General features: G+C 38.9%; 1 protein-coding gene across 9 annotated transcripts in view; it reads right to left on the bottom strand.

Annotated features, from left to right (window-relative positions):
• tenm4 (teneurin transmembrane protein 4) overlaps window positions 1-12304 on the bottom strand; it is a 144042-nt gene that overhangs the window by 22976 nt on the left and 108762 nt on the right. For 5 of the 9 annotated variants that reach the window (XM_005735954.2, XM_005735951.2, XM_005735952.2 and 2 more), the window contains 4 exons: window positions 8431-8680; window positions 7997-8017; window positions 4295-4527; window positions 3403-3557 (listed from right to left, as the gene is read on the bottom strand). In XM_005735954.2, the coding sequence (XP_005736011.1) occupies window positions 3403-3557; window positions 4295-4527; window positions 7997-8017; window positions 8431-8680 (659 nt within the window). The remainder of the gene's footprint in view (window positions 1-3402; window positions 3558-4294; window positions 4528-7996; window positions 8018-8430; window positions 8681-12304) is intronic. The other 4 variants (XM_005735955.2, XM_005735953.2, XM_005735950.2 and 1 more) reach the window with 1 other exon arrangement.

Below are 12304 nucleotides of genomic sequence, written 5' to 3' on the forward strand. Positions count from 1 at the left end.
CGGAGAGTGTGCGTGTCTTTCCCGTTCGTGTGTGGACCCCCGGAGCCCGGCGTTCCCCTCACTTTTGTAAATAATCACCTGGTGTATCATAATAAAGACTCTTGTGCTTTCAAGACCTAGAGCCTGCGCGTGAGTCCGTTCAGTCCCGTTGTGACATAAAGAGCTAGAAATTGCATATATTTTTATTTCTGCAATATACTACTGATAAAACACCCAAGCATACAGCACTTAGGCATGAGCTAAAATGGCTGACTACCATATTAATATATTATTAAGTCAAGTAAGTAGACAGCTGAAAGACACAATGAAACATTTTGACTGTATTATGCACAGACACTATGCACCTTGGCCATGTAGTAGGCTTTCTCCAACTGTCTGGGATTAAACAGCACATTGGACAAATACATTGCAATAAAAAAGCAGGTTTCTTAAAATTTCTAGGAATATAAAAACAGTTAGCCCTATAATTCCCTTTTTCTTTTAAAATGTGGATTGCACAGAACAAAATGCACAAAATAAAATTCAGACAGCTTTTAGACATTAGCTATATTGTGCCTTTTCCTTCCTTGTTATCTCCACATATCCCTAATGTTCTAATTTAAAAGTTAACACTGAAACAGTGACATTCTGTGGCAATAATGATTTGAATAATTCTAAACTTTTTGCTCTGTTCATATTCTTGAACTCACGTCCTTTTAAAAGTGGGGCACCCGCCCACCTGTAATTGAAAAACAGATTTGAGCATTACACACCTCACATCCTATAAACCTCCTATCATCTGCCACATAATGGAAGAGGTTTATATAACAGGATGTATCCTTTGGCTACATACGACAAACAGGAGACTAGTGGATACATGTCATCTCTCAGTAAGCAGAAAATGCATTTACTTGGATAATGAAGGGTAGACTTTCAATTTCTTAAAACCTATTTCTTGTCAACACTGCTGGTTAAATATTTCATGAGCCAAGTGTGGAGTGGCTCCTGGGAGCTGCCTGTAAGGAGGTTTTCACGCCACTCTGACTGATGAGGGGATATTTCCCGAGCTGCTGTCCCATATGCTGTAACCAGATCATACCCTCCCTTTTATACAGTGGGGATGCTGTCAGAAGCGCCTGCTAGACAAAGCCGCTAACAGGAAGAAAACCAAAACATGCTCAACAGCTGAGAAAGCGAGCCGTAGATTTGTACACAACATCAAACTATTTTAAATGAAATGGAAATTGAATTAAGAATTATAATGACATGTTCCATTAGTAATCTCTGCACTCTTTGCTAGTAACAGCATGATGCTTGCCTCAAGAAGAGTAATATGTCATTATTTGAAGTCCCTCTCAGATTTGAATTGAATGTCACAGTCATAGTCTAGATAAAGCTTTCTGAAGCTACTAACACCCCTGAAATATGTTTGAGTGATCTTGTTTTAAGACATGATTTTCCTGCATTTAAGCTCAGCGGGGAATGCAGCGAAATTTTCCAAGACTTTAAAGAAGAAAAATGGAAGGAAAATGGAAGATACTTCTAAGACAGGAACGACCCAAGGCCTTGGTAGAAAGAAAGAAAAAAACATATATGAGGTCAAAATATTGTCATTTTGCTTGATAATCAAAAGTTAAACGAAAGGTTACAGAGGTATACACTGAATTAAGAGAGAATTCAGCTGTAGCTTGCTCACTACACAGATAGCAAAGTAAGATAACAACGACCTCATCAGAGGAGAGAAAGAAATCTAATGTTATTTCTTGCCTTGGTGTGCCAGGTGTGGTAAAGCAAAAGTAATGACCACTGTGATGAGCCTTCTCCAGAGAAAGTCAGGTTCTAAGTGAGGGGTTGGGGAGTGTTTGAAGAAGGAAGCTCTGGATTAATTTTTAATGGATGCTTTTTACTGTCTGAGTGTCTCTGGCAATGCTTGTGTGATTTGTCATCATTGTAGAACTGCAGTCAGTCTGCCTGTGTCCTCGTGTTTGTGGAACTGGGATGGTGAGCATCCATAGGCACTTGTGTGTGCGACAAGGTAAAGGAGCAGCAAGCGGAGGTCAGGAGGGGGATGAAGTTCCCCCTAGGGCTGCAAATGGGCAGCTAGAGGCTTTGCTTCCTCCGCTGAATACATCATTCACACACAGAAAACTCCCCACAGAAAGCAGAAGACCTGTATCCTGCATCCATACTCAACAAAATACACAAAGAGGAAAGAAACAAATGATTGCATGCATACTGAGCTGGGCTTGGACCTCAATCAAGTTCAATAACCAAGCCTCAAAATGCTCAATTCATGGAAGTAAAACTGAAACAGTTATGAATCATGTAGATGGCATATACAAATTAAAAAGATACATTTTGTAGGGGATTTTATTTACTACTGGGTAGGACTGTCAAGGAGGCAAAAACAGCTATGTATGCTAAAAGTCTGCCTTGTCACCTCCAAATGGGAAGTCAGTGAGCCACAGAGTGACCTCAGTGCAGTGTCCTTGCCTGGGGGATGTGTTCTGCGTAGTGCGTGTGTGTGTATGTATGTATACATGTGTTCATGTGCGTCAGAGTGAAGATCTGTGCATGAAGTCAAAACCACTGAGGTTAAAGGTCGTTCTTATCATTCCCCTAAAGCTGTAGGTCACTGGCACTCTGCATTTAGGAAATCGGCGCTACAAAAACCACCACAATGCTACTGTTTTCAGCATGGTCCTGTACTCCTTTAAAATGCTTAGTGCAGATACTTTGGAAGGCCCAAGCCTGGACTGAGCCCAATTAACTGCTCATTTTCAGTTTTTATTTGTATCTGCTTTTTAACTGTGAGGTGATTTTAGCTTTCACCAGGCTTGCACGGCTTTGATTGTGTGTTGCTTTCTCAAGTTCATAATCCTACAGCACCAGTGAAAACTATGCAATTGAATCTTAACAGATAATCCTTTGGTTAATAGAATTGACCTCTCAGGTCAGAAAGGCAAGTTTTGCAGAAAAAAAAAATAGGTGCAGTAAAAGTTTTCAGTGTGTTTCCCTGAAACTGTCTCTTGATTAACTACAGAGTCTACAATGTTTTCTTGTCCTATTTACATATTTTTTTCATCCTGCTGCAAAATGAATTTCCTCCTGTGGGTCAAAAAATATCTAAACTGACCTGAAGTATTTTATCATTTACGATGAATCATAGGACCAAAACTTTGCTGAAATAAACTGCACACAGGAAAAAAAGAAAATATTGAATCTTTTAGAAAGTCTTGTGGCTATATACCATATCTAAACCAAGGCCTACAGTACTAGATGCAGGCTTGGAGAATCAAGCTGCAGAAATACCAGCTGATGTGGAGGTGTAAGCACCCTGAAAACAAGGGTCATTCAAGGAGACAGATGTAGGTTGAGAGAGAGGAAAGCACAGGTCAGTGCACAGTTCCAGAGAGGTCATACCTGAGAGATGTCCATCACAGCATCACAGCTCAGAGGTCGGGCAGAGGTCAGGTCATTGAATCCCAGAAGGGTGGAGATGATACCATTCTGATCAATCCTGCGAATCATGGTCCCATCCACAAAGAAGATTACGCCGTACTTATCCACGGTAATGCCTGCAGATAAAGTCACACAATGAGAAGAAGAGGGAAATATCCTTAAATTATTCTGTTTATCTGTGACTTAATGCGAGCACAGAGCCCCACCAAATCACAATTAAGGACAGTTCACTGCAATAAAATGAAAGACTAATCATGACAATGAAAATTAATGGTAGGATTGATTTTTTTTTAATCAATAAAGAAGAACAATAGAAACATCAAAATAGATGAGGAGTATTGTAAGTATTGATTCAATTATGGGGAAAACTTCATCAATGTCTTTCCCTCTTGCTATCAGCCTCAAACAACAATGAAGCTTAGTAAGCCTAGCAAGTCTCTGTATTTTTCTACTTCTCTGAAGTCTGACAAATATCATTGAAAGAAATATGGACCTCATATTTTCAGTAATTACAGCAAACCGCTCTCTTTTTCAATGCAAAGCACGGCTATAGATATGCACATTTCACAGGGGCTCTTTCAGCAAATATGACTCATAATGGCATCACAGTAGAGGACAAAGAATAAGCATGTGATCGAATGACTAATGCTTCATGCCCATATGGAAGCAACACAAAAAAGATCCCGGAAACTCACAGAAAGACATGCTGTTAAAAATAACTAGCTAGTTAGCTGCACATTTGGGGTTACAGCTGAAGGCAAAAGCTTACTTCAGAAAAGGTTAGAAATAAAAACAAAACAAAACTGACAACTGACTTGAAACTATATCAATTTTAATAACATCTATGTAATACCTCTGGGGTTAGTAAGGGTGGCCTCAACAGCCTTTCCTCCATCCCCGCAGCGAGCATCATCATATGGGAGACACTGGTCACCAGTGCCTGCCACCAGCTCCAGATTCTTGGCCACATCTTTCACAACATTCAGCGATTTAACCTTGAACACTTTCCTGCTGCTGGTGTCTGAAAGGTACACGGCATTGTTCACTGGACTGGTGGCCAGGTAGTACTTATGTGCAGGGCTGTTGCTGATAGGAGGGAAAAGAGAGGAAGAGGCTCAAGTCAATAAAGCTGGAAGGGCTACAGCTCTTTCAATAAGAAACACTGTGTAATACAATTAAAATGGATTCAAAAGCCATTTAGAGAGTCAATTGGGCACAATTACAGTTTATACCCAGGACAAAGAAAACAGAATGAGATTAAACATGCTAAAATAAAAATGAGATTAAACATGACATAATAATGCGGCTTAGGACTCACGCAGTCAGCTTAGTAAGAAAAGCGTGTTTTGAAAAGGGAGTGAAATTACCAGTGTATCTACATCTATATGTCTGTGTCGACCTTTAAATACAGTGTGTGAGTGTGTGTGTAATAGTGCACATATTATTGAAGAAATAGTAATGTAGTAGAGAAATAAGGGTGGGGAGTGGTGCTAAAATTTATGACCCGAGAAATTCCTTTGATATAAGCTGAAATCGATACAAATAATTATGTTTTTTATTTTACTTTGGAACTTTTTAAAAATACAAACAAAAATGCATGACTGAACTAGGGATCCAAACACATTATGCATCCATCAGGCTGATATTCTAGCACAGAAAAATATCCTATTAAATCCCAGCCAAGTCAACAATGCCATCCTTCACATCCATACAAACATATCCACAGGAGGTTGCCCAACCTGACAGACAAGACAATAGAACCAAATATAACCAATCCTGCTGCGGCAGGATGCATACAACCTACTGATGTACTCCAGTCAGGATAGGTGACAGAAAACACAGATAGCTGTAGACAAATCCACAGTAGTGCAAATTAGGATGACAAAGAATAATATTTCCATTAAAATTACACTTCTGCTTACTATAAACATAAGCTCACGGTGATAAATCAAAGCATGGGAGATTGGAAGCAAGACCAATTACATTTTACTATGCACACGCCAGATGCTAGAAACTTCTTAAACCGTGTTATTTTAAAGTGATTTTACAGCCTTGGCTCTGCTTCCATAAATACGATTCATTACATAAATGTTACTGAGGTTAAAGGTCTTTTCTTTTCAAGTGCTGACTGACACACTTTATTTGTTAGTCCATGTCAGAAAATGTATGAAAAAAAAAATCAGACAAATCCAGAAAACTGAAAGTTAAATTAAAAGCTTACATCAAAATAAAAATAAATTATTAAAAAGTCACATTTTAACTGTCTGTTGACTAATTCTACTACTAATTTAGGAGAAAAACAAAACAAAGGAACACGTAACCAGCTTAGCAATGAGTTTGCTGCCACCTTAAAGATGACCAGATGTATAAGAGCAGGATACAGCACAGTTCTGCCAGACCTGATAAGCATTATGGAAAACCCTGTCAGCTGGACATCATTCAAAGTGGATTAAGACAGTATTTCAAATATAACCTTCAGGGTTCTTTTAGGGGTTTATGGTCAGTGTGACAGTGCCAAAGCGTACATTTTTAACACACAACGAGAAGAAAGACAAGTGGGTGTGTGGAATTGTCGTCTCCAGTACATAATTTTAGGTGACAATTGACCTTCAATGAATCAGTGATGACAGGGCTTTGCAGCAAACCTCAGGCACACATGTCACAAACTGCCCGCTGACCTAGTTGACTGATATGATGCACTTCAGTATACTCCAGGTACAATTGGCTGGCTTAGAGAAACGACTGTTGTCTGAGAGTAGGTCAATGGCAAATCTCAATGACTGGCTTTGCATTCTATCTGCCATGTGCAATCAGCTGATACCTTATCAGCTCCTAGGTGCATGTAAAACAGTGTTGGTCCCCCATAGTGTTTGAAACTATGAGGTGTTATTCTCTGACCTTGAGCTATGGCCATATACCCCATCTATATTCACTGACAACATCTAGTTTGTAGAAGATAATTGGATTTTGCGGCATGGCGTCGTGAAAATGGTTGGAGAGGATTGGGACATCCTTAGTAGGGGGTCAATGAACACTGCAGTAACATCACCCACCTCCCACTCCTATCGCTAACTCACACATGAACAGGAGGCAGCCGCCCATTTTATACAGACACATGCTGTGTTTTCCTGGACAAATCTCCTTTTCAATATGCAAATGTGTTTGGTGTGCTGAGGGACGGGGCTCTGATGTGTCTTGTTCTAGCAAAGAAATCTATGCAATGTCTAAGTTAATGTACAGAAGCATAATAAAAGTAATATTTTTGTTATGCAGAAGACAGATACAGAAAAAAGCAAGAGAGAGAGATTCTGAGTTTTTTGTTAGTATGTTCATCCTCTTGGAAACAGAGGCCAGTGACCAGCATCACAAGGCTTTTCATCCACAAGTTGACTAACTGTTCCCCAGCTAAAGTCATGACCCTGTGATAGAAAATCAATCAATAGCCCTTTGCCTGAGACACAGTATCTAAAGACAGCACACAGAGATTTCCCTTGCCACCACCTGCCATGGAAAATAAAGTCTCTGTATCTTAAGCCAGTGATAAAATCAACACTGAGTTGCCATTTTAGCAGAATCAGCTACTGTAGCTAGGTATGCACACCAAATGAGACATTATCTTCTGTTTAATCCTGCAATCATTTGCCTGTAACATGCACTACTGTTAACTTGTCTTTTATAATAGATGTTATATAAATAGGGATATATATTTATAGTACATATTCTCTTTACGATGATGAAATTACATTTAAGACTCTCCAACACTGTCAAAAACTGTCCCATACTGAAATGTTAATTATTTTTTTGAGGTGCACTTTTGCCTTTATTGGTTAGTGGAGCACTGAAGATACACAGGAAAGTAGAAAAGGGGAAGGTATGTGGCAAATGGACAAGGGTCTGACTTGAACCTGGGCTTCTACACTCATATTGTTGCATGCTCACCCACCCAGCTGCCCACTTCTTTAACAACTCGAACGCTCCCAAATGATTTCATTTTAGAAGAACTAAGGAGAAAGCCTAGAAATTAAGCAAACTTAGAGTTAATAAACTGTGCTTTCATGTAAATTATCTGGTTTAATCCAAACAAATCTTTCAGAACAAATGAAAATGAACCACAGTTTGAATTGTTTCTTCTTCTTCTTCTTTCTGTTTTCAGAACCAGGAAAAGGGAAAAAAGATCCAAGAAAAAACATAGGAAGAGGAAAGACCAAGATTGTAGGATACGGCGAGCATTTTCCAGGTGTTTTTGGAAAGAATTAGAGGGAGTGAGAAGATTTTCCCCGAAGATTAAAACAAATGCAGCTGCAAAATGCAAACATTGTATAAAACGATAATCACTCAGCTCATTTAATTTTTACCATTCACTCTAATATTGACAGAATGGTACCTGCTGTACTTACATCAGCTGATATAGACAGCTGTTGACAGGTTTGGCCTTTGTAAAATGTGTAAAAAGACCAATATCTTGAACTTTATTAAGATAAATATAATTTTTTTTATTAATTTGGTGACTGGGCTGTACCCTTTTTTAAAAATTAGCAAATACTGTGTGGCTTACCTATGCCTGAAGTCTTTATTTCTGTGAAGGTTTACCAAAAGAAGCAGAAATGAGAAAGGAAGAGAAAGGAAAGAAAGTGTTAGTTGATAGTAGATGGAATTAAAAAGTAGTAGGCATTCTTAATCAAAAGGGAAGCATGAATAAACAATATTTCAAATTTTTTTTTTTTTTAATCGACTCAACCTTCTCCTTGGGAGCATTAGGAAATTAATCTTTCCTTAACATTTTCTGTTAAGACCTTATTACATCCTCTACGTCCCTTATGAGATCCAAACTCCAGCTGATACAGGTGAATCAGAGAGGCAGAACCATCAATCCTTTGCCTTTAGGGCATTTCTGTCTATCTCGATCGACCTCTGTGGTTTATGACCTGTATACAAGCCCATCTGAGCTCATGGTCCTGAGCGAAAGTAAGTAGGCTACTCTTCCGTTACCTGAGCTCCAGGACGCTGGTGACATTCCCTGTGGTGAAAATCCTCCTCACATAGTTGAAGTCACCCACGTACAGACTTCCATCTGAGCCACAAGCCAAAGCAACAGGGGCCATCAGCTTGTTTCCGTCAGCAAGGCCATTACAGCTAGGGCAGGAGATGCTGCGCCTCCGCCCATTCCCCATCACGCTGCCGATTACAGGAGGCTGCTGGGAGATGAAGACGTTCTCTCCGTTGCCCATGTGAAGAATACCTGATGAGGGTACAGAAAAGAAACAGCTTATTTAGGTTAAGGAGAACAAGGAGGGTGAGCACAAAGCAGCATGGCCCGCTGTTAGTGAAAAACATTTTACAATTTTGGTTAGAGGTTAAGTTAAACCAGCTTTTTTTCAATTGTCATTGAAAGCAGTGTTTCCAAAAAAAAAAAAAAAAAAACTACGGGAGTGTATTGAAACTTTTTTTTCCAGCTATAACAAACTGCCTGATTTAATAAAATTTACATGTTTGAAAGAACCCTGAGAAATGATGTGTACAAACCCATCCCACCCGAACATGCTAGTCTGTGTCAACAGCTACAAGGCTAAAAATATATATATATCTTGTCATTATACTTTTGATACATCTCAATTTAACTTGCATTATTTCTATACAGTGCTTAACAAATTTATTAGACCACCTTTGTACTCACCCATGAAGTAAAGTTTTATTTTAATAAAAACATGTCAAGACACACTCCAAAACACCTCCAGTAATCTGCAGATGAACAGAGAATCTATAGAGAATAGATTTCCAGTCTGGTGTTGAGCAGCACAGAAGTTCATATAAATAATTTTGAAAATTCCATGTCATAAAATTTAATTGATCAATTAAGGTCCTCGAGCTGCTTGATGTGAGTGTAACGAAGTTCAGAACAAGTGGATTAAAATGGGATTCGTACTGAATGCTTTCATATTTCTGCTTGATGGATAAGCAGTTTGCTTATGCTAACGTGATACCAATGGGAATTTGGTGAGCTGAGCCTGTTCCACTGCTCTAACTCTTTGAGTTCCTGTCTCAATAGTGGTTCAAGGTAGCTTAATGCAGTTTAAAAGCTATATTGGATGAAGGATTTAAGGGAAAGTGTAAGTCAATACACAGATAAGCATTTGATGTGATTTTAAATAGGACTGTGTGTGTACCTCTATTAACTAGAGCCATGAAAATTGCACTGAGTGCCTGGGATTGCAATAAGAGATCGTCTTGGTGGATGAAAACACGGGCACAATTTCACAGCAAAATAGGAACCAAGAAACCCTTGGCACAAGCATAATCTCTTGGAGCGAGAAAATTATCACACAGGCACAATCACAAAAAAGAAACGAAATTTAAACAAGAAAACCCAAAAGAAAACAAATATATTTGTTTTGTTTTTTTACCTGTTTTTCTATCTTCACCAGCTTTGCGGCAAACAAAATTAAATCAATTAGAATATAGCAGATGTGCAAGCATTCACATATGTACTTGCATGCACACTTTTTTTAACATTAGTGTTGCCAATCTGCTCTTGGAAAATTGTCAAATATGTAAATGTAAAGATGCTGCTGCTGCCCAATCAATGTAATCATATTTGAAATTCAGCATCTGCATGCCTGTCTTAGTTTTGCTGCATCTGATGGTACTTAGTGACCTGAGATCTTTGAGCAGCACAACATTTGGTCTATCAGAAGAGATCAGCCAAGCATCCCCTTCCTGGGACGTGATTTAATCTTAGGGACTGCTGCTGCTGGGAGTAGCAGGCTGATAGCAATTAAATTAGGGATGATTCTAAAAATGCTGGGCATGAACAAGACATGAAGGTGCCAAAAGAGGGGGTGACTGAAGGAACTGGCAGTGCTGGTGGTGAGGGCAGTTCTCGCCTTCGTCTGGACTCCACTTTCAGGCTCAGCAGGTTTAGCGTGACAGATCAAAATGCCACCTTTGTGAGCAATTTTCAAGTATGCTTCATCTCCTCTGATGAGTCCTCCCAGACACAAACAGACACTGAAGCCTAGCTAGTGACAGGTGATGCACAAAGTTATTTCTACTACTGCCTTTTAGGAGTTATTTGATGGCAATAAGAAAATTGACCTCCCTCACCTAAAAACGGATGGAGGGAATAAAAAGTGAGATCTATCAAGGGCTACATGACACTGCTGAATGGAATAAAGCCTAAAAATGCTACAGGCAGGGAGGACAGTTTTATGTTACATTAAAAGCATCGTCTAAAGCACGTGGTGGAACCAGTGGCACTTCTTCTTATCTACTCTTTTCGACACATTTAGGATGACGCGCAAAATATAAAAAGGACAGGCAAACCTAAAATATACACTTTTGTACAAAATGTACTATTTTTAAATGGGGTCCTGATAGCAACATTTTTGCCACTGTGACCCTATGCTTTTACTACCATCACAAGACTTAGATGTCTTGTTTTGTTTTTTAACAGCAGCTAAGTGAAAGGAACAAAAATCCAAGACATATTTTTCTGTCATTTCTGTTCGCCTTGCTTCTGTCTTCTGCTCTGTTCATTATGTTGGGAGTTTCACCATGTGGAGGCTCTCCCACACAGACATATACCAAGTGACAGCAGAAAACAAAAGAAGAAGAGGATATTGTTATTTGTGGACATATGTATATTTTAGAATATACATTTTAGTACTCCAGCTGTCTGAATATTATTAAACATTAAAATCTTAACAGCCTTCGAAGGACGCACTTGCATTGCTATGCTATTAATATATTATTTGTGGCATAAAATGTTTATATCAACAATAATCATTTATCGCAGTTATATCTGGGGCAATATATCATCCAACTAAATCAGTAATCTAAGAGGCCTGTGTACAATATGGGTGAACCAAATACAAAAAAATTAACACAGCCTGTCATGGATGCAGGTTCAAGGACCCAGAGGAGAATCGGGATGCAGACTGTTTAAACAGAAGGTGTGCCAGTTGCAGAGTTCAAAAACAGAGTCCATAACAAAGTCCAAAAATAAGAAGCCAAGAAAATCCAAACAAACCCAGGAGACCATGGAGGGGGGAGGAAAAAAAACACTAGAGGAGCTTAACAGACACTGCAACAAAGACTGAGGGGGAAGGCTGGATTATTTGTACACATGGAGGTGATTCGGGAAGTGGAGACAGCTGGGGCGAACTCGACACAGGTGTAGACAATCAAGGCGAAGTAAAACTAAGCACAAAGCACAGGAGACTAACTTCCAAAGTAAAACAGGAACTAACTCAGAGAAAAGTACAACAAAATAACACACTCCATAAACTTGACAAGAACTTAAAGGTTTAAAATACAAGAGCGCAAAAAGTTTGAACCCTCAAGTGAATAAACAAGGACAAACTATACAATCAAATCAAACAGAAAACACCTGAAGACGAATAAGAGCTTAGAACTCCAAACAATATACTAAAACTTGACACACAAGGAGTTAGCAGAGGTTAAGTAACGCAGAATGCGAGGAACCAAATTACAAATAACCCTAACCTGCTTTCAAAAGAAACAAGATTAAGAGATTGAGATTAATGCACAAACCCCCACAATGAACCAATAGATCGTGATCCAGGTACATCTTCTTAAAATTAAGGTATGTTGTGGGATAAAGTTATATTTTGAAGGCTAATTGGGTACCAATATGTTTAAACATCTGAATTCAATATCAATACTGTAAACTGTATGATTAATGCAATGGTAATGATGATTAACAATAGCAGTAAAATAATTTCCCTAATCTCCACAAATACTTTAATAAAGAAGCTGTTGAAAGGGTGCTGGCATAGCTCACTGGCTTAGCAGGCGACCGATATGCCAAAGGCAAGTGCAGGCCGTTTCCTTTATGTAGTTCTTT

The sequence above is a fragment of the Pundamilia nyererei genome, unplaced genomic scaffold (assembly GCF_000239375.1).
Source record: "Pundamilia nyererei isolate P.nyererei 1_Seehausen unplaced genomic scaffold, PunNye1.0 scaffold00066, whole genome shotgun sequence".
Classification (NCBI taxonomy): Eukaryota; Metazoa; Chordata; class Actinopteri; order Cichliformes; family Cichlidae; genus Pundamilia; species Pundamilia nyererei.